General features: G+C 68.3%; 2 protein-coding genes across 4 annotated transcripts in view; one reads left to right on the top strand and one right to left on the bottom strand.

The window, feature by feature from the left end:
• The first annotated feature begins 1,988 nt into the window (after nucleotides 1–1,988).
• DOLPP1 (dolichyldiphosphatase 1) lies at nucleotides 1,989–9,134 on the top strand. 2 transcript variants are annotated; one of them, XM_068156037.1, is made up of 8 exons: nucleotides 1,989–2,076; nucleotides 5,780–5,880; nucleotides 6,422–6,506; nucleotides 6,704–6,803; nucleotides 7,466–7,564; nucleotides 7,700–7,828; nucleotides 8,443–8,532; nucleotides 8,778–9,134. In XM_068156037.1, the coding sequence occupies exons 1-8, from the start codon at nucleotides 2,001–2,003 to the stop codon at nucleotides 8,812–8,814; spliced, it is 717 nt and encodes a 238-aa protein (XP_068012138.1). In that variant the 5' UTR covers nucleotides 1,989–2,000; the 3' UTR covers nucleotides 8,815–9,134. The 2 variants fall into 2 exon arrangements, with proteins under 2 accessions (XP_068012138.1, XP_068012139.1); XM_068156038.1 differs by lacking the exon at nucleotides 7,466–7,564.
• A 1,284-nt stretch (nucleotides 9,135–10,418) lies between these two features.
• CRAT (carnitine O-acetyltransferase) overlaps nucleotides 10,419–19,795 on the bottom strand; it is a 13,184-nt gene continuing 3,807 nt past the window's right edge. For both annotated transcript variants that reach the window (XM_068156034.1, XM_068156033.1), the window contains 12 exons: nucleotides 19,325–19,443; nucleotides 17,596–17,649; nucleotides 17,050–17,215; nucleotides 16,457–16,631; nucleotides 15,969–16,147; nucleotides 15,315–15,415; nucleotides 15,053–15,172; nucleotides 14,466–14,588; nucleotides 14,155–14,290; nucleotides 13,223–13,285; nucleotides 12,782–12,919; nucleotides 10,419–12,070 (listed from right to left, as the gene is read on the bottom strand). In XM_068156034.1, coding sequence (XP_068012135.1) covers nucleotides 11,855–12,070; nucleotides 12,782–12,919; nucleotides 13,223–13,285; nucleotides 14,155–14,290; nucleotides 14,466–14,588; nucleotides 15,053–15,172; nucleotides 15,315–15,415; nucleotides 15,969–16,147; nucleotides 16,457–16,631; nucleotides 17,050–17,215; nucleotides 17,596–17,649; nucleotides 19,325–19,443 — 1,590 coding nt within the window. In that variant the 3' untranslated portion in view covers nucleotides 10,419–11,854. The remainder of the gene's footprint in view (nucleotides 12,071–12,781; nucleotides 12,920–13,222; nucleotides 13,286–14,154; nucleotides 14,291–14,465; nucleotides 14,589–15,052; nucleotides 15,173–15,314; nucleotides 15,416–15,968; nucleotides 16,148–16,456; nucleotides 16,632–17,049; nucleotides 17,216–17,595; nucleotides 17,650–19,324; nucleotides 19,444–19,795) is intronic.

The following is a 19,795-nucleotide window of genomic DNA, read 5'->3' as shown; positions in this document are numbered from 1 at the left end:
TGAGCAGGGACCTCCTCCACTCGATCAGGCTGCCCAGAGCCCTCTCCAGGGCTGACCTGTGCTGGAGCAGCTGTCAAATAACCAACTCCACACCGCTGCTGCCAGCAGTGGCCGCAGACTCCGGTTTCAGGCTCCGGGTGTGCGGCAGCCTAGGGAGGAGCCGGAGCTCGGCAGCACTGCCCCGGTCCTGCAGCTCCCCCCTCGGCCTGCCAAGGGCTCTGAGAGGAGCCCGGAGCCTGGGGGCTGCTGTCGGCTGCCCCTCTGCTGAGCGCTGCAGCTACCTCTCCCTGTCCTGAGGCAACCGCAGCGCCTCGGAATGCTTTCCTGGGCCAGGGGCAGCTGGAGCCGGGAAACGAACGCCCGAGCCCGGGGGAGCGGCGGTGCCAGCCCGGGCTGAGCCGTGCGAGATGCAAATCAGCGCTGCGGGCGCGGAGCGGTTGCCGTCTGCCCCCGGCGCCGGGGAGCCGCAGCCGAGGCGCTGCGGGGTTGCCATGGTGTCAGACTGCGCTCCGCACCCCTCCGGCGCTGCCTGCCGCTGCCGGCGCAGCGCAGCAGAGGCTGCTCTCTGTGTTGACATTTTCCTTCTCATCTTTAGGAAGGAGTGGGTGAAGGCAGCAATGAAGCCCACAATTTTCAGCGCTTGTCACGGTACAGAGATCAGCTGTAATCCACTCTGCCAGCACAGCTCCCCAGGCAGGAGCTGGGAAGGAGGAGATGTATTTAACTTGAATGGTGAAAGCAGTAAATCACTCCTGCTGCCTTCGAGCTGCTGCCAGCCACCCCACTCCTGCAGCAAGCCTTTGCTCTCTCTTGCCGAAGAAGAGGAAGGTTTTAATGCTGACTGTTCCCCTTGCAGAGCCAGGAAGAGCAGCAGCAGCTTTGAAGAGGCTCTTGGCGTTAATTGGACTCCGCTGTAATTGTCGTGACCAGGTGTTAGATCTCCAGGAAAAGGAGCACTTGATGGTGCAGGCAGCTCCTGCTCCCTCTGCTGCTGCCCTCAGCTCTGTTACCACTTCCTGACTGCTTGCTTCTTTTTCTCTCACTTTTGGCTTTTCAAACTGACTTAGCTTCGGTCGCTTGGGCTGAAGGTGCCTTTGCCTTCTCCTTTAGCTCACTTCCCTCAGGCTCCCCAGCTGAGTGCTGCTCTCTGGGCAGTCCTGGGGGAGCCTTCATTGCACTTTGGCCCTCACAGTGTTTGCAGTGGCCTGAGGGATTTGGGGGAAAGAAGGAAAAAGAGCGAATGGAGCTACTGCCTGAGCGCGGTCCTGGGAGGCTGCGCAGGGGACCAGCAGCATCCTGCTTGCTCCGGCGCCTGCTCTGCTTTCCGGGGTCCCCGTTCAGAAGGGAGCTGCTGCACCCTGGCAGAGCTCCGCAGGATCTGGGGCATCGGCCACACCGTTCGGGCCCCGCCGCCGCCGGTCGGGGCGGGCAGGGATCCGCGCACCGCCCTGCTCCCAGCCAGGGCTGCGGCAACCTTTCCAAAGCAGAATTCCCCCTGGCCGGGCGGGCGCCAGGGCCTGGGGCTATGCCCCGCACCGGGCGCGGAGCAGCCTCTCAGCCGCCCGCACCCTCCCTCCGTGCGGGAGGCAGCGGCGGCCCCGGACTCCGAGACCGGTTCGCCGCCGAGCCCCTGCCCCAGCCCCCGGGCGGCCGCCCCAGCGCCGCAGCCATTGGCTAAGGGCGGGCGGCAGCGGGTCCCAGGGACTGGCTAATCTGCATCCCTCCTTCCGCCAATGACGGCGGGCGGTGGCGCCCGCCTTTACTTCGATTGGCTGTCCCGATACCTGCGTCCCCTTCCTATTGGGCCCCAGTGCTGGTTGGCGATTGGCTGCGCCCCTCCCCGGGCTGGATTTTTAATTGGGCGGCTGCGGGTTGGCCGGCGCCTCACCTGCCGCGCAGCCTCATTGGTCCGCCGCTCGCCGCGTCCCCGCCCCCCGCTCGCGCCGCCCCTGGGGCGCGCTGCGATTGGCGGCGCCGGCCCGGCCCGGTATCCGGGCAAGATGGCCGCAGTCGGGGAGTGCTCGCTGCCCGCGCCGTGGCGGCCGCTCTCCCTCACTCACGTCGAGTACCCCGCAGGTAACGCTCCGCCTCGCCCCCGCACGGCCTCCCCGGGGGCCGCCGCGCCGCGGGACCCGCCCGCCGCTGCCCGGGCAGCCCCGAGGGCCGGGCGGGCGGCCGCCAGACAGCGAGAGCCACGGCGCGGGGCGGCAGCGCCTGCGCGCCGGGCGGGGGCCGCGCTGCCCGGCGGCGAGCCGCGGGGGGACCGGGCGCCGCGCATGCGCCGAGCGCCGGGGGCCGCCGAGCTCCGGGGCTCCGAGACCCCGGGCTCCGAGACCCCGGCGCGGCGGGGGCTGGGGCGCGGCCCTGTCCCGCCAGCGTGGTGCCCCGGGGCCGGCCCTGCCCGCCCCGGCCCCCGCCCCGGCCCCCGCCCCGGCCCCCGCCCCGGCCCCCGCCCCGGCCCCCGCCCCGGCCCCGGCCCCCGCCCCGTCCCGTCCCGCTCTGCGCGCCGCCGCTTCCCCTCGTTCCGCTCCGCGGCCCCCGGGCCGTGCAGGGCTGCCCCTGCCCCTCGAGGTGCCGGCCCCGCCCGGGCTGTGCGCTCCCTGCTCTGCCCTGCCCTGCTCTGCCCAGCCCTGCTCTGCCCAGCCCTGCTCTGCCCAGCCCTGCCCTGCCCTGCCCTGCCCTGCCCTGCCCTGCCCTGCCCTGCCCTGCCCAGCCGCGGGTGCGGGGCCGGGGCCGGTGCCGCCGGCTGGCTCCGTGTCGCTCCGAGCCAGCCGGCCCCGGGGCGCCCTCGTGGCATCCCAGCGCCTGGCAGGGCGGCGCTGCCCCCGCGCTGTGCTGGAGCCGGTCCCGGTGTCAGGCGGGCGGCGGGGCCGGGCAGTGCCCGCGGGGCAGCTCCTGCCCGGCCCGCGCGGGTGAGGGCTCCCGGGGCTGTGGTGAGCGGGGCCGGGGCCCGCGGGCAGGGCGGGATGTGCCAGCGGCGGCAGCGCTGCGGTGCCCGGTCCCCCTGGCACTGCCCGGCTGTGGTGGGAAGGGTCTGAGAGCAGCTGCCCGAGCGGGGCCCCGGAGCTGGGCCGAGGCGGCAGGGCTGGGCTCGGGGCTGGGCTCGGGGCTGGGCTCGGGGCTGGCTCAGGGCTGGTTGGGCTCAGGGCTGGGCTCGGAGCTGTGTTCGGGGCTGGGCTCGGGGCTGGGCTCGGGGCTGGCTCAGGGCTGGCTCGGGGCTGGGCTCAGGGCTGGGCTCGGGGCTGGGCTCAGAGCTGGGCTCGGGGCTGGCACCAGGGGCAGGCTGTGAGGTGTCCCTGGCAGCGCTCAGCCCCCGGCCCTGCCCTTGGCATTGCTGCTGGCAGCTCCCTGTGAGCTGTGGCCCTGGGGCCTGGCTGCCCCTTAGCTCCTGTGAGAGCTCTCAGCAGGGCAGTGCCCAGAGCTGCTGAGGGCTTGCAGGCCTCCTGGGCTGGAGGTGCCCGTTCAGGGGCACCACTGAGCCTGGCAGCCCTGAGCAGCTCTGGTGCTGGCAGCAGCTCACTTGCTGCCCCTGCTGCTGTGGAGCTTTCTGTGGGCAGCTCCTTGTCCCTCTCTGGTGCTGCCCTCCTGAGCCTTGGTCAGGGTGAGGTGCTGAGGGGCTGAGCACCCTGCTGGATCAGACCTGGCAGGCTGTGAATGGAGGCAAGGGCTGAAAGCAGCTGAGGGTGCAAAGTGTCTCCCTGTGCCGTGGTGTAGAGCTGCAGTGGGGCAGGGCTGCCCTGCCCTGGCTCTGGGCAGGCTCCTGCTGCCCTGTCAGGCTGCAGCCCAGCCCCTGGCAGCTGCTGGCTGCTGTTGCAGGGCAGTGCTGCTGCAGAGGGGCAGCCCAGGGGATGGAGCCTGCTTTTACCTCCATCAATTATTCAGCTGCCTTGGCCTGTGCCACGCTGCTGAGTGCAAACAGCTTCTGCTGCTGGCTGATCCCAGAGGCTGCTGGCCTGGGGTGCAGCCTCTGAGCCCCTGGCAAGCAGCTCCTCAGCTCCCCTGTGTGCAGCCAGCCAGGGGCTGCCAGGGGAAGTGGTGGTGGAGCAGTGAGGTCTGCGGTGGGATGTGGTCAGAGGGCTGCACTGCAGGCAGGGGCAGCTGCAGGGCTGCTGCTGAGGCTGCTGGGGAGAGGCTGAAGCAGGAGCTGCAGAGCTCTGCCTCTGGATGGGAGCTGCTGCCTGGTGCCTCCTGCCCTGAGCTGCTCCTGTGAGGCAGCATTCAGCTGGCTGAGGGGAGCTGGGCTCTGGGAGACCACCAGGAGCTCAGTCCCCACAGCAGCTCCCTGGAGCTGTCAGCTCCATCCCCTGGTGCTGCTCTGCCACTGGAGCTCAGCTGCAGCAGGGCAGAGCTGCCCCAGGCAGGAGGAGCTTGGGCTCAGCTCTGTCTGCTGCGTTTCTGGCTCAGGCCAAGGCAGAGCCTGGCACTGGCTGCTGGGCTGTGCTCCTGCTGCTGCCACACAGCAGAGCTGCTGCCCCCAGCCCTTGCTGCACTGCACAGGGCCCTGTGGGCTGCCCCTGCTGTGAGCAGAGCCTTGGGGCCCTGCCAGCAGGGTGGGCCTTGGAGTGCCCCTGGGCTGGGAGCCTGGTGCCTGCCCTGGGCAGAGCCCAGTGCCAGCCCTGCAGGGGCAGCCTGCTCTGGGCCTGCTCTGGCATGGGGTGGGCAGAGCCAGGCCCTGGGGGCTGCCTGGGCTCACAGCAGCTCTGAGCAGCCTCTGCTGCCCTGGTGGAGGCTCTGGGGGTGCCTCTGCTCCCCTGCTGCCACTGCTGGGAGCTCAACCACCTCCAGCAGCTCTGACTTCCTTGGATTCTTGCTGCCAGCTCTCCAGATGCTTCCCTGGGTGCCTTCTGCAGGGCACCACCAGAGCTGCTCCTCACTGCTGCTGCTGCAGCTGGGGCTCAGCATGAGGGGGCTGAGGCTCAGGCAGCTCTGTGCCCTCCTGTGCTGCCCAGCAGGGGCTGAGGCTCAGGCAGCTCTGTGCCCTCCTGTGCTGCCCAGCAGGGGCTGAGGCTCAGGCAGCTCTGTGCCCTCCTGTGCTGCCCAGCAGGGGCTGAGGCTCAGGCAGCTCTGTGCCCTCCTGTGCTGCCCAGCAGGGGCTGAGGCTCAGGCAGCTCTGTGCCCTCCTGTGCTGCCCAGCAGGGGCTGAGGCTCAGGCAGCTCTGTGCCCTCCTGTGCTGCCCAGCAGAGGCTGAGGCTCAGGCAGCTCTGTGCCCTCCTGTGCTGCCCAGCAGGGGCTGAGGCTCAGGCAGCTCTGTGCCCTCCTGTGCTGCCCAGCAGGGGCTGAGGCTCAGGCAGCTCTGTGCCCTCCTGTGCTGCCCAGCAGGGGCTGAGGCTCAGGCAGCTCTGTGCCCTCCTGTGCTGCCCAGGCTGCTGTGGTGCAGACCTGGGGACACAGAGCAGGGAGCTGACCCAGCTGGGAGCTTGCCCACTGCAGGGGGGTGGGGAAGGGTTTGCCTGGGGGGTGCTTGCTGGCAGCTGTGGCACAGGGAGGCAGGAGGAGAGGTGCAGCCCCCTTGCAGCAGCCCCCTTGCAGCAGCCCCCTTGCAGCAGCCCCCACCCCTGGTGGGCTCCAGAGGCTCTGGGCCCACAGCCATGGCACTGCTGGGAGCTGGCTGGCACACAGCCCTGCTGGGGGTGCCAGGCTCATGCCTGCTGCTGCAGCCCTGCTGCCAGCTGCTTTGCCCTCTGCTGCCTGCCCCAGGGCACCAGGCCGTGCTGGCAGTGCCAGGGGCTGCCAGGGGCTGCCAGTGATGTGCTCCTCTGCTCCTCTGCTCCTCCCCAGGTGACTTCTCTGGCCAGCTCCTGGCCTACGTCAGCCTGGGGCCAGTCTTCATCATTGTTGGCTTTGTGACCCTCATCATCTTCAAGAGGGAGCTGCACACAGTGAGTCCTGCCCTGCCCCCCCTGCCCCCCTGCCCCCCTCCTCAGCTCCTGCCCTGCCTGGCCTGGGGCTCTCCTGCTGCTCTCTGCTAGCCCCAAAGGCTGCAGGGAGCTGCCTGGGGGCTCAGGGGAGCTGCTGCCCCAGGAGCCAGCAGCAGCAGGGGGCTGGGAGCCAGTGGGGGCAGGGGGGGGACCCAGACCTGGCCTGCAGTGCCCTGGGGGCAGTGCTGCTGCCCCTCCTCTGCTGGGTACAGCAGAGCCCTCTGGCAGGGGTGAGCCTCCTGAGACAGTTGCCCCCCAGCAGCAGCAGGGGCCAGGGCAGGCTGGCACAGGGCCCTGGGGGTGGGAGCTGGGCAGGGGCTGCCAGGTCCCAGCAGCCAGGGCAGGAAGCTGCTCAGCTTCAGCAGGCAGAGGTCTGCTGGGGGCCAGGAGGGGAAGGCAGTGCAGGGCCCCAGGGGCTGGGGGCAGGCAGGGCTGGGGCTGGGGCAGCTCAGCCCAGGAAGTGATGCCAGGGCTGGGCACTGATGCCAGGCCTGCTCTGCAGATCTCCTTCCTGGGGGGCCTGGCCTTCAACGAGGGAGTCAACTGGCTGATCAAGAACGTCATCAGGGAGCCACGGCCCTGCCAAGGTACAGCAGGGCACTGCCTGCCCCTGGGAACTGCCTGCCCCTGGGCACTGCCTGCCCCTGGCACCCTCTGCTGTGCCCACCCGGGGGTGCCACGCTCCCTGGGGGTGTGGGGGCTGCCTGCTGCCCGGGCAGGGCTGTGCCAGCTGCTGTGTGCAGGGCAGCCCTGGCCATGCCCTCCCTCCCTCCTCTCTCCCCAGAGGCTCATGCAGCAGTGGGCACCAAGTACGGGATGCCCTCCAGCCACGCCCAGTTCATGTGGTTCTTCTCTGTCTACTCCTTCCTCTTCCTCTACCTGAGGTAAGGCTCAGCCTGGGCCCTGCTGCAGGAGCCTCTGGGGCAGCCCTGGCTGGGGGCACCTGGGGGCAGCTGGCACTGCAGCTGAGGAGCTGGCAGGGAGGGGCTGTGCCAGGGGGGCTGTGCCAGCCTGGCTCTGTCAGCTGTTGCCAGTGCTGAGACAGAGCTCTGGGGGGGCCCTGTGCCTGCCTGGCTGCAGGGCTGAGCTGCCTTGAGTAAGCCAGGGGGGCACAGAGGGGGCATGGGGGGCAGGAGCTGCCCAGCTCAGCCAGGGGGTACCGGCAGGGGGCAGGGGGCAGGGCTGGGTGGGCTCTGGGGGGCAGGGCTGGGGGCAGGGTGGGCACTGGGGGCCGGTGCTGGGTGCTGGGGGCAGGCTGGGGTCAGGGTGGGCTCTGGGGGCTGGGGTTGGTGCTGGGGGCTGGGGGCAGGCTGGGCTCTGGGGGCAGGCTGGGCTCTGGGGGCCGGCGCTGGGTGCTGGGGGCAGGGCTGGGGTCAGGGCAGGCTCTGGGGGCAGGGCTGGGGTCAGGGCAGGCTCTGGGGGCAGGCTGGGGGCAGGCTGGGCTCTGGGGTCAGGGCAGGCTCTGGGGTCAGGCTGGGCTCTGGGGGCCGGCGCTGGGCTCTGGGGGCCGGCGCTGGGCTGGGTGCTGAGCACCCTGTCCCGGCAGGATGCACCAGACCACCAACGCGCGCTTCCTGGACCTGCTCTGGCGGCACCTGCTGGCCCTGGGGCTGCTCACCGGGGCCCTGCTGGTCTCCTACAGCAGGTACGGAGCCTCCTCTGCCTGCTGCCCCCTGCTGCCCCCTGCTGCCCCCTGCTGCCCCCTGGCTGTGTGCAGGCAGCGCAGGCAGCGAGGCCTCGCTGGGGGCCTGCTGGAGCTCTGCTGCCTCCTCCCCTGCAGAGTTTATTTGCTCTACCACACCTGGAGCCAAGTCCTCTATGGAGCTGTGGCAGGAAGCATCATGGCCATAGCCTGGTTTGCCTTCACACAAGAGATCCTCACCCCTCTCTTCCCAAGGATAGCTGCATGGTGAGTCTGGGGGCTGCAGGAGAGCCTTGCAGGGAGCTGGCACAGGAGAATGTCCCTGGGCAGCTGCTGTGGGCATGGCAGCTGGCACCAAGGAGAGGCAAAGAGGCCTCAGGCTCTGCAGCTTCAGCTGCACAGGGCCTGGCTCAGAGCTGCCTGCTGCAGGCCAAGCCCTGGGCTCTGTGCAGGCTTGCAGTGGCTGCAGTGTACCCTGCCTGTGCCTGCTGCTTGCATGGCAGAGGTCAGCTGTGCCAGGGCTGCGTGGGCAGGGAGCTGCCAGGTTGGTGAAGCTCTGCTGGGGAAGCTGCTCAGGACCTGTCCCCAGGAGCACTCAGTGCCAAGTGTGGCACAGGCTGGGAGCACTGAGGGAAGGGCAGGCAGCAGGGCTGGGAGTGAGGCTCAGCAGGGCTGGGGCTCAGCAGGGCTGGGAGTGAGGCTCAGCAGGGCTGGGGCTCAGCAGGGCTGGGAGTGAGGCTCAGCAGGGCTGGGGCTCAGCAGGAGCTCTTCTGCCAGCCTGGATTCTGCCAGCCTGGGGGCAGGGCAGGGCAGCAGCTGTGCCTGGGCACTTTGTGCACTGCCCCTCGCTGGGGGCTGATCCTTTCCCCTCTCCTTCCCAGGCCCATCTCAGAGTTCTTCCTCATCCGAGACACCAGCCTCATCCCCAACATCCTGTGGTTTGAGTACACAGTGACCAGGGCAGAGGCCAGGTGAGTGCTGGGCACGGGGCTGGGCTCTGCCCCCTGCCCCACAGCTGCTGCCCCCAGGCCCTGCCCTGCAGCAGGTCCTGCCCCAGCCCCGAGCTGCTCCGTGTGGCACTGAGGGAGGGCACGAGGGGACAGCTCTGGTTCAGAGTGCAGCCAGGCAGGGCCTTGCTCTCCCCCCTGCCCCCTGGTGTGCCCCAGCAGCCCGGGGGGCTGGGCAGGGGGCTCAGCCTGCCCCCCTTGCCTTGCAGGAACAGACAGCGCAAGCTGGGCACCAAGCTGCAGTGAGCCCAGGGCCTGGGCAGGAGCCAGGAGCAGAGCTGGGCCGGCAGGGAGCCCCCCACAGATGGACCAAAGGAGCAGGCAGGGACCAGCCCCAGCCCTGGAGGCCTTTGCTCTGCTCGGCAGCCAGCTGGCTGCTCCCTGCTGCAGGGGGAGTGCAGGAGCAGGACCTGGCCCCGGGAGCCCCTGCGGGGTGGAGCCAGCAGGGACAGAGCCACAAAGCCTCCTGGCGCCGGCGGGGGGAGGGCAGCCCCAGCCCAGCCTGGCGGTGACTTCTCTCTGTTTGCAGCATGGAATACACACAACTATTTATTTATTTTTCTAAATGGCACTTTGGTTCCTGGGGAGGGGCTGGGGGGGGCTCAGGGGGGGCTGGGGGCGCTGAGGGAGCCTGGGCTCAGCTCTGCCTTGCGGGAGGAGAGGACAAAGCTGCTGCTTGCTTGGGGCTCTGAACCTCCTCAGGGGGAAGGGGAGCTGGGGCAGGGGGCCCTGGGCAGAAGGCAGAGGAAGGCTCTGTGCTGTCTGCAGCCACTCTGGGAGGCACTGGGAGCAGGGGGACTGAGGCTCTGCTGCCTGGGGGCAAGCTCTGGACAGTGACCCTTGTCTGCTGCTCCTGTGGTGCCAGGAGCCAGAGCCTCTCTCAGCCTCTCCTAGGTGCAGGACCATCTCCCTTCTGCTGCTGCTTCCATCCCCATCTTGCTCTGTGAGGGGAAGCTGCTGCTGGCAGCTCTGGGCTGGGGCAGCTCTGGGCTGGGAGCTGAGGGCAAGGCCTGGTTGTGCCTGAGCAGCTCTGGGCAGGCTGAGCTGGGGGCAGTGCTGCTGCCCCTGGGGGCCTGGGTCTGCCCTCAGAGGCAGCAGAGGAGCAGCTCTCCCCCCAGGGACCTTTGCTGTGCCCTGGAGCAGCTCTCCAGAGGGGACAGGCCCTGGACAGGCCCCAGGCCCTGGAGGCTCCACAGACTGCAGCTGGAAAGCAGCTCCAGGCTGGTCCTGCAAACCATTGATCCCTCTGCCAAGGTAACCTGAGAGCCAGGAGGGAGCTCAGGGCTCTTCCCCAGGGCTGCAAGGGGGGCTGGTGCCCAGCCTGGCTGGCAGTGCCCAGGCCTCTGGCTGCTGGGGGAGCACCCCTGGAGCAGCAGAGCACAGGAGGAGGTTTCAGCTCCTCAGAGAGAGCCCAGGAGGCTGCAGAGCTGCTCCACTTGCTGCTGCCTTCAGACCCAAGCTTCCTGCAGTGCCCTCAGGAGTCAGGGAGAGAAGAGCTGCAGTGAAGTCTCCATCCCCTGCCTGCTCTTGCTGTACCTTGGCAGACAGCTCTGCACTGCCTGAGCAGCAGCAATCCCTTCCCCCTCCCTTGGATCCTCTCACTAAATGGTGCTGTGCAGGAAGGGGATTGGAGCTCTGCCTTACTCCCTGCAGCTGTGTGAGGGCTCCTGCCAGGAGCTCCCTGGGCTGGGCTCCTGCTGTGGGGCTGTGCCAGCAGCCCTGGGCTGGAGGGAGCTGTGGACAATAAAGGGAAGGTGACAATGCTGTGGTTCCTTGGTCTTGCTGCCACCCCCAGCCTGCTGGGAGGGAAGCTCTGCCAGCCTGCAGCCCTGGGGAGGTTGGAGCCTTGCTGCAGCACTGCTCTCTTTATTGAGCTTCAGTTGATTCAGCACTTCAGAACTCTGCAGGGCAAGGATGCCCCCAGGGAGCACAGCCCCCAGAGCCCAGGAGCTGCCTGCATGCCCTCAGCTGGGCAGCTCTGAAGCCCCTGCTCCAAATGCAGTGCAGGCTTTGTCCTTACTGTGCCTCGAGGCAAGGGACAGCTCCTGGTCAAACAGGAGGGAGGAGAGCAGAAGCACTGCTCTGAGGAGCCAGGGCAGGGCTGGCACAGGGGAAGCCTTGCTGGGCTGTCAGAGTCCAAGCACCTCCACAGGCAGCCTCCAGTCTCAGTGCAGCTCCAGGGAGCAGGAGGGGTCCAGGAAGTGCTTCCTCTGTCCCTCAGGGAAGTCATCAGCTGCTTGCAGCTGTCTCCTGCTGGGGGCACCCAGCTTCAGGCCAGAACAGCTCCCTGCCCTCAGCTGAGGTGCAGCCAAGCAGTGCTCTGCTTCATCTTGACCAGGCCCCTCCCTTCCAGAGCCTTCTGGAGCCAGGCTCCAGCACTGCCCTGGCACTTCTGTGGCACTGCTGGCTGAAGGCCTTGCAGGCAGGGAGCAGCTCCTGGCCTGGCTGTGCAGGGCTGGGAGCTCACCCCCCCCCTGCTCCTCCTGCCCCCAGCAGGCAGCAGAGCAGCTGCTGAGCACTCCACAACCTCTGGCTGTGCAGGGGAGCTCCAGGGCAAGGTTCCTTGGCACAGTGTCCTCAGGTGACCTCTGGTGGCAGCAGTCCCTGCAGGCTGATCCTGGCACAGGCTGAGTGCAGGTCCCAGGGGAGTTCTCCAAGGCACTTGGGGCCTGGCCCAGAGCACCCAGGGGCTGCTGCTGCAAGCAGGGTGCAAAGCCCCAGGGGGTTAAGGGGCCCTGGAGGAGAGCAGGGCCTGGGCTGCTGGGCAGGAGGCTTCTCTCCTTCCCCAGATTGCAGTGCAAAGGTCCTGCTGCCTGCACAGGTGGTGAGGTGCAGGAGGGCAAAGCTGCCAGGAGCTGTGAGAGGAAGGCTGTAGAGGCTTTGGGGGGAGCTCTGTGCTGAGCCTGAAGAGCAAGGGCCAGAGCCTGGCAGAGGGCTTAGCCTCCCACCAGCCCCAGCAGCTGCACTCTGCAGTGTCCTGGGGCAGGAGGCAGCAGGGGCAGGAGGCAGCAGGGGCAGGAGGCAGCAGGGCCAGGCCTGCAGGGAGCAGTGCTGTGCTCTCTGTGCTCCATGAGACCATCTGCAGTCCTTTGGGGGCAGGGAGCTGCCCTGGGCTCCGCCGGGGCAGAGCAGCTGCAGCCTGGCCGTGGCCTCTCCCCGCAGAGCCTGGGGGTCACCGGAGTCACCGCGCCGAGGGCAGCCGCAGGGCCGGCCGCGCCCTCAGCCCCCTGCCAGGAGCACCCCGGGGGAGGCCTCCTGCCCTGGGGGGCTGCAGCAGCGCCGTGCCTCAGAGCTTGGCCCGGGGGGCGGCCTGCAGCAGGGCCCTCATGTCCAGCAGGGCCTGCTGCAGGTAGTGCGCCATGCGCGCGGCGTTGGTGTCGGCGCAGCTGTTGAAGGCGGAGATGGCAAAGTTGATGTGGTGCTCCAGGGGGTTGTAGCAGACCCCATAGCCGTCCGGCACCACCGGCCCGAAGCACATCACGCAGTCGGTCTTGGCTGGCACCTGGGGGAGACTGCTTGAGGGCTTGCGCCGGAGCTGCCAGAGCCCCCAGTGCCGGAGCCCCCAGCGCCGCCAGAGCCCTCAGTGCCGGAGCCCCCAGCACCAGAGCCCCCAGCACCGCCAGAGCCCCCAGCGCCAGAGCCCCCAGCGCCAGAGCCGCCAGCACCGGCAGAGCCCCCAGTGCCGGCAGCAGCAGGAGCTGCCCCCAGCAGGGTGCTCCAGAAAAGGGCCTCCCTGCCCCCCAAGAGCCTCTCTGCCCCCCCCGAGCCTCCCTGCCCCCCTCCAGAGCCTCCCTGCCCCCCCAGAGCCTCCCTGCCCCCCTCCAGAGCCTCCCTGCCCCCCAGAGCCTCCCTGCCCCTCCAGAGCCTCCCTGCCCCCCTCCAGAGCCTCCCTGCCCCCCCCCAGGGCCTCCCTGCCTACCCCCAGCTCCAGCACATACAGGCTGGGCTGCACCAGTGACAGCAACCTGCTCTCCCCTGGCTGCGGAGGGGAGGCCTGGGCTGCCTCCAGCAGAGCTGGCTCAGGGGCAGTCCCAGCAGATGGACAGAGCTGTCCTGGCAGCTCCTGGCAGCTCCCTCCAGCTGCTCTCCCTTGTTCTTAGCCAGCAGAGCCCTCTGGGGAGCTCGGCTTGGGCTCTGCAGCTCTCTCTGTCCCCAGCTAAGGGAAGGAATGCAGCAGAAGGGGGCAGAGGGCAGGGAGCAGGGCTGTGCCTACCTGGCTGGTGGAGAGGTTGAAGTGCATGGCCACAGCATAGGCAGTGTCCATGAAGAGCTCAGGGATGCTGACCAGGTCCTCGATGGCCTGGAGCTTCAGCCCCAGCAGGTGCCGGTCTATGGCGTTGCCCTGGATGGCCTGCAGGCAGGGAGGGGCCCAGCTGAAGGCAGAGGCCACAGCACCCAAGGCTCTGGGGTCAGCCCTGAGCGCCCTGAGGCAGGAGGCCTCAGCCCTGGTGCAGCAGCAGTGGCACCACCCCCCCGGGCTCCTCCTGCAGCTCTGAGCTGAAGCTCTCTGCAGCTTTGACTCTCCCAAGGCCAGGGAGAAGGGAGTCAGAGCCCGGCCTGGAGCAGGGTCTGAGCACCACCAGCAGCTGGCTGGCAGCAGAGGAAGCTCTCAGGGTCTCCCCTGTGCCCAGCACTGGCAGCAGAGGACACTCACCATGGTGGTGTACTCCTTGTGGGCCTGGGCAGCTTTCCTCAGCAGCTCTACCTTCTCCTGCTCCTGGGAACACACAGAGCTGTCTGAGCTCTTCTGCAGCAGGGAAAAGCTGCTTCTGGGGGGGGGAACCCTCTGCTGCTGCCTCTGCTGGGCTGGGGGCCCTGGGCCAGGGCTGGATTTGCTTTTCTGAATCCTTTTGGCTGTTACTCCTCTCTGACTGGAGCTCCCCTCCAGCAGCAGAGCTGTGAGGAGCTGAAGAGGCTTCCAGCAGGGAGATCTTTGTGGTGGGGGTGGAGAGCCCAGGTGCTGCTCCCCAGGCTCAGTGCAGGGGAAAGGAGAGGCAGCCAAGCCCCAGGGGGTGACTGTGCCCCAGGGAGGGCTTCAACGAGGAGTGGATGTGGCACCTGGGGACATGGTGCTGGCTGGGCTGGATGCTCTGAGAGGGCTCTTCCTACCCTGATGCCTGCAGGGCCCTACCCCATGGGCCCTGCCCTGGCTCTGGGCAACGCAGCAGCTGTGCCTGGGTCTGGGTCTGGGCAGGGCAGCACTGGGGGCATGTCTCTGGGCAGGGCAGCAGCAGGGGCAGGGCTCTGGGCAGGGCAGCAGCAGGGGCAGGGCCCTGGGCAGGGCAGCACTGGGGGCAGGGCTCTGGGCAGCAGCCATGGCAGGGCTCTGGGCAGGGCAGCAGCAGGGGCAGGGCTCTGGGCAGGGCAGCACTGGGGGCATGGCTCTGGGCAGCACTGGGGGCATGGCTCTGGGCAGGGCAGCAGCAGGGCCCTGGGCAGGGCAGCAGCAGGGGCAGGGCTCTGGGCAGGGCAGCAGCAGGGGCATGGCTCTGGGCAGCAGCAGGGGCAGGGCCCTGGGCAGGGCAGCAGCCATGGCATGGCTCTGGGCAGGGCAGCAGCAGGGGCAGCACCCCGGCAGCTCCTCACCGGCGTGCCCGCCCGCTCCATGGCCTGCAGGAAGCGCAGCGCGGCGGCGGAGGCTGAGCGGATGGTGTCGGTGCGGCCCAGGCGGAAGCGCCGCAGGGAGGCGCTCTCGTAGGTGGCGCAGCAGCGGCCATACATCCTGTGGGGAGAGGGTCAGGGGCCTGGCCTGGGCCCCCCCGGGGCTCCTCCGGGGCAGGGGGAAGGCTCCGTGCGGAGCCCCAGCCCCCGCCGCCCCCTCCCCGGGCGACTCCTGCTGGGGCAGGGGACGGTGCGGAGGCTCCCGGGGCCGAGCGGCTGCCCCCGGGGACCCTCACCTGTAGTAGGCCAGCTGCAAGGCCACCTGCACAAAAGCATCGGGACTTATCTTCTCTGACTTGGGGAAGGCCTTCCCGAAGTGGTGGAAGAGCAGGATCTTGATATCCAGGTCCTCAACCAATCTGCAGGGAGGGAAGGGAAAGCTCCTTGCTGCTTGCTCCTGCCGGCAGAAGCTTTGGCTTTGCCCTCAGGAGGCTCAGAGGGGCCTGGGCTGCTGCTCCTGGGCTGCTGCTCCTGGGCTGCTGCTCCTGGGCTGCTGCTCCTGGGCTGCTCCTCCTGGGCTCCCAGCACCAGGCAGGAGCTGTGCATTGGCCACAGCTGGAGGCCTTCAGCAGATGAGGAGGGCTTGGGTGGGTGTCTGTGCCCCAGTGCCCAGCTGGACCCAGCTAGGCCTTGCCCCTCCTCACTAGAGGAGGTGGATCAGGCGCTGCCCTCCTCAGCACCTCTGCTCCGGGCAGGGCTGCGCTGTCCTCCCAGGAAGGTTTGGTGCTGCTGGCCCAAGGAGCCCCTGGCTGCAGAGGGGGAAGCCTCTGAGGCGCTGGCAGGGGAGGAGGAGGCGCAGGCTCAGCCCCTGCTGCTCGCTCACATGTTGAGGTTCTGCTTGGCCTGCTCGATGTCCTTCTTGACCTCTGGGCTGATGTTGAACCTCAGCTTCCTGGGCATGGGCAGGGGGCTCAGGGCTGACTTCTGCAGCTCAGGCTTCTTCCTGCACAGAGAAGTGGACCCCGAGAGGAGGCTCAGCCGAGCCCAGCAGCAGGGTGGGGAGGCAGAGGAGGCCTCCCCCAGCAGCCTGTGGCAGCAGCAGGGGCAGCAGAGCCCTGGCCGGGCCGGCGCCCAGCCGCACTCACGTGAACTCCATGACGTGGTCCAGCAGGGCGACGATGGGCGGCCCCTCGGAGGGGGCATGCTCATAAACCAGCCCACAGGAACCATCCTCAGCGATGATGAACTGAGAGAGGCAGCAGAGCACAGAGCTGCAGAGACCCCGGGGCCAGAGCAGGAGCTGCCAGCCCCAAGCGCTGCTCTGCGTCGCGGCGCCCAGGGCCTGGCCCTGCACGCAGGGGAGGCGACACAAAGGCCTCTCAGCAGGGAGAAGCTTCCCCAGCAGCTGCTGCTGGAGGTTCCTGACAAGGCTGGATGGAGAAGAGGCCAGAGGGAGGCTGTGGGACGGCAGCCTGGGGGTGCAGAAACAAAAAGCCATGGGGCAGGCAGAAGCGATGCCTGGAGGGGACCCGAGAGCAGTCCCCTGGGCCGGGGCTGTGTTCACCTCAGGCAGGAGCACCAGGAGCTGCTGCCAGGGCAGCGTGGGCAGAGGCAGCAAGAGCAGCTCCAGGCCCTCTCAGGGTGACTGCCAGGGGGACCCAGGGGACCCCACAGCCATGGCTCCTGCACTCCTCCCTCCCTCCAGCCTCGGCAGAAGGAAAACTTCCCTGCAGGTGTCTGGGGTTCGGGACCAAGCTCCTGCCCCAGGCCCACACCCTCAGCCCCCTGGGAGCACTCACCTGCAGGGTCTTGTCAAACCATCTGTTGCCACTGTTGAGGTGGCTGCCCCCCCCGTGCAGCATCTGTGCAGCCACCTGGCTGTGGTAGAGGCCCTCGGCGGCGCGCGGCACCGGCGCGTCCAGGCACACCGTGCAGATGCTCCTCTCGATGGCACGCACCGACTCCTTGTTGGTCTTGTCTGCCAGGCAGCCCAAGCAAGGAGGGCAGCTCAGAGAGCTGGCTGCCAGCAGCTGCAGCCCACCCCCTGCAGCCCACCCCCTGCAGCCCACCCCCTGGCACGGCAACCAGCCCAAGGGCTCCAGCTCCGACCCAAGCTCCAGCCGAGAGCCTTCCAAGCCCAAAGCAGCAGCAGCCTGCAAGGGCCCAAGGCGCCCCCAGGAGCTGCACTGCTCCAGAGCTGTCCAGAATCGGCTCCCAAAGGCAAGAGCTGAGCTGAGCTGAGCTGAGCTGAGCTGAGGGCGGTGCTGGGCAGCCCTGGGCTCTCTACCTTTCAGGAGGTTGCTGTAGGCTTTGGCCCAGCTGTTGCGGTGGTCAGTGGTGAGGATCCCAATGGGTTCCTTGTTGGTCTGCAGAGAGTTGTTCCAGATCTTCTCCAGCTGGACAAAGAGCTGCTCAGCAGTCAGGGGGCTCCCATCACTGTTGTAGACATCCAGCTCAAAGAACTGAAGAGAAGAGCAGAGAGGGACAGGACATGAGAGGAGGTCTGTGGTGTCCAGCCCCAGGTCAGGGGCAGCTGCTTTGGGAGAGCTGAGCCAGGAGCTCAGCCTGGAGGAGAGCTCCGAGGGCTGCTCAGAACCGAGCCCCAAGGGCACAAACACAGCGCAGGGTAAGCAGCTCAGCTGCTGAGCTGTCCTGGCAGGGTCTCTTATCCCCCTGCCACTCCAGACGTGACCTCTGGGCTCCCAGAGGCAGGAGCTGCAGGGACAGGAGCCAGGGAGAGCTCCTCTGCCGCCCAGGCTGCCCCAGGCAAGGCCTGAGGGGACGAAGGCAGCGGGCAGGGATCCCTGGCAGGCACAGCTGTGGGCAGAGACTCTCTGCTGCTCCCTTGCCCTGGGGCACAGCTGGCAGCCGCTGCCCTACCTGGAAGTTGTGCACCACGGTGATGTGCCTGGAGCGCTGCTTGCCCCTGGCGTAGTTGACGACGGAGTCGCGCTTGGGCCCGGGGAGGCGGCAGGAGGAGAGGATCTGGTAGTACTGATTCATGCAGAGGGGGTCCTGGCCCATGTACTCCACCGGGAGGCGCTCACTGCGGGCACCGAGCAGGGGCAGCGCTCAGAGCCGCGGCCCCAGCCCGGCGCAGGCACAGCCAGGCGGCTGCTGGCGTCAGTCCAGCCGGAGGGGTCAGGAGCAAGGAGCCAGCCCCGCCCCAGCCCCGCCCCTGCCCCACCCCTGCCCCGCCCCAGCCCCATCCCGGCACAGCCAGGTGGCTGCTGGCGTCAGTCCAGCCGGAGGGGTCAGGGGCAAGGAGCCAGCCCCACCCCAGCCCCACCCTTACCCCAGCCCTGCCCTGCCCCCCCCAGCCCTGCCCCTGCCCCACCCCAGCCCCACCCTTACCCCACCCTTGCCCCACCCTTACCCCGCCCCAGCCCCGCCCCTGCAGGGCAGCAGGGAGCAGCCTCCACTCACTTGTCGATCATGGACTTGAAATCCAGGACGCCCTCGATCAGCTTGGCAGCAAACCTGCAGGAGGAGGCAGGGTGGAGGCTGAGGAGCTGCTGAGGCCCCAGCAGAGGGCTGCAGCCTCCTCTCTGCTCCTTAGCAAGTTTGGCCTTGCTGGCTGGGCCCCACTGTGCCCATCTCTGGCTGCTGGGCTGCTGCACAGCCCTGCCCCCAGCACTCCCTGTTTGGTGTCCCTTGCTGCACAGACAAGGAGCTCTGGGCAGCTTCCAAGCAAGCAGAGCTCAGCCCAGCCGCGGCAGGGAGCCTCTGGCAGCAGCAGCTGCTGCTGACCTGCTGGGACTCTGCCACCCCTCAGCCTCTGCACTAAAGCAGCACCAAGCAAAGAGGATTTCTGTCCTTCCCCAGGTGCTGCCTCCCTGCACCCAGGACCCAGCCCTGCTCGGTGCCCTCCCAGCCAGGGCCCTGCTGCTAATTCCACTCTTCAGAGGACAAGCTGCAGCTGGCACCGAGGTGCTGGCTTTCCAGGGGCCAGCACAAACACTGCCAGGGCCAGCTGCCAGCTGGGGCAGCCTGTGATGAGCCACAGCAAAGGGCTTGGCTGGCAGCAGGAGGCTGGCCACCCACGGAGGGGAGGAGGAGGCAGGAGGTCACTGTGGTGAAAGGTTGCTGCCAGCTGAGCTGCAGAGGCTTTGAAGTGCTGCAAGGTTGGGTGCCTCAGGCAGTGCCTCCCAGCCTGGCTCTGCCCACTCCCCCCAGGGAAGATCAAAGGGCACAGCTCCAAGGACCTGCTGAAGGCAGCAGGCTGCAAAGTGCTCTCCCTGAGAACTGCAGAGCTGGGCAAGGCAGACTGCTGGGAAGCTGCAGCAGGGCAGCAGAGCCCAGGGAGCAGAGCTGGGGAGGGGGCAGCCAGGCCAGGGGGGCAGCACTCTGCTGCCTGAAGCTTTGAGCTCAGCCAGGCTGCCAGGCTCTGTCTGCAGCCACAGGCTGCACAAACAGCAGCTTGGGCTGCACTGGGAGCTGCTCAGTGCCACTGCCTGAGACACTGGCAGTGCCCAGCCCTCACCTCACTGAGTAACAAGAGAGAGCCTCCAGAGCTGTGCCCAGTGGCCCTTCCACTGTCCCTGCAGGGCTCCTGCCCTGCACCCCTGCTCAGAAGGGAGGATTTGTCCCCTGCTCCCTCAGCTGCTGTCCTGCCACAGCACTGGGAGCTGAGCCAAGGTGGCTGCACCAAGGTCAGTGCTGGAGTGCTGCAGGGGGGAGAACACTCGTGGTGGTGCTTAGGAACTGAAGGGAGAGCACAAGGAGGAGAGGACAGGGCAAGGAAAAGCTGGCAGAGGAGAGGCTGTGCTCATCCATGCTCCCAGGTGGGGTGGAGGAGCAGGGCACAGTCTCTGCTGCTCTGTCAGCCAGCTCCAGGGGCACCTCTGGACCCCCCCCACGCCTGGGCTGCTCTCCATCCCTGCTGCAACTGCACACAGCCACCTGAGAGCCCCTGGGCTGCCAGGGTGTCAGACACCCCCCAGAGTGCCCCCAGCCAGGGCTCTGGGCTCTGTGCAGCCCTGGCTGAGCCAGGGCCCTGATCTCCCTCTGATGAAACATTCACTCAGCTGCCAGCAGGAGTTTCCTTACACCTGGCAGCCTCTCCTCACCTGCAGGGCACAGCCAGGGCCACAGGGCCTTTCCCAAGCCCCCTCCCTGCCCAGCTGAGGCCTCAGGAGGCAGAGAGAGACTTTACCTGAGCTGGCCCTGGCGGTCCAGAAAATCCTGCTTGGGTAGGACCAGGCCCGGGCTGGAGTGCACCACCACGGGCAGCCGGTACTCCAGGTAAGCTGTCTGCAGCCACCAGTCCGAGAGCTGGACAGAGAGAGGCTCCCTGCAGGCTGCTGCTTGGCCCAGCCCTGAGCAGCCTCAGCCCCCAGCCCCCAGCCCTGCTGAGCAGCCTCAGCCCCCAGCCCCCAGCCCCCTGCCCTGAGCAGCCTCAGTCCCCAGCCCCCAGCCCCCTGCCCTGAGCAGCCTCAGCCCCCAGCCCTGCTGAGCAGCCTCAGCCCCCAGCCCCCAGCCCTGCTGAGCAGCCTCAGCCCCCAGCCCCCTGCCCCCTGCCCTGCTGAGCAGCCTCAGCCCCCAGCCCCCAGCCCCCAGCCCTGCTGAGCAGCCTCAGCCCCCAGCCCCCAGCCCCCTGCCCTGCTGAGCAGCCTCAGCCCCCAGC

Source organism: Melanerpes formicivorus, unplaced genomic scaffold, assembly GCF_026170545.1.
Source record: "Melanerpes formicivorus ecotype bairdi unplaced genomic scaffold, bMelFor1.0.p_v2 SCAF_33, whole genome shotgun sequence".
NCBI classification, from domain to species: Eukaryota; Metazoa; Chordata; class Aves; order Piciformes; family Picidae; genus Melanerpes; species Melanerpes formicivorus.
This window is presented reverse-complemented; position numbering and strand designations above follow the sequence as displayed.

What these genes read in the sequence shown, in the direction of transcription:
- DOLPP1 (XM_068156037.1), top strand. Translation starts at nt 2,001, where the DNA reads ATGGCCGCAGTCGGGGAGTGCTCGCTGCCCGCGCCGTGGCGGCCGCTC. An exon ending in TTCCTCTTCCTCTACCTGAG is followed by an intron (nt 6,804 to 7,465) that starts GTAAGGCTCAGC and finishes CTGTCCCGGCAG; the next exon opens with GATGCACCAGACCACCAACG. An exon ending in TTCCCAAGGATAGCTGCATG is followed by an intron (nt 7,829 to 8,442) that starts GTGAGTCTGGGG and finishes TCTCCTTCCCAG; the next exon opens with GCCCATCTCAGAGTTCTTCC.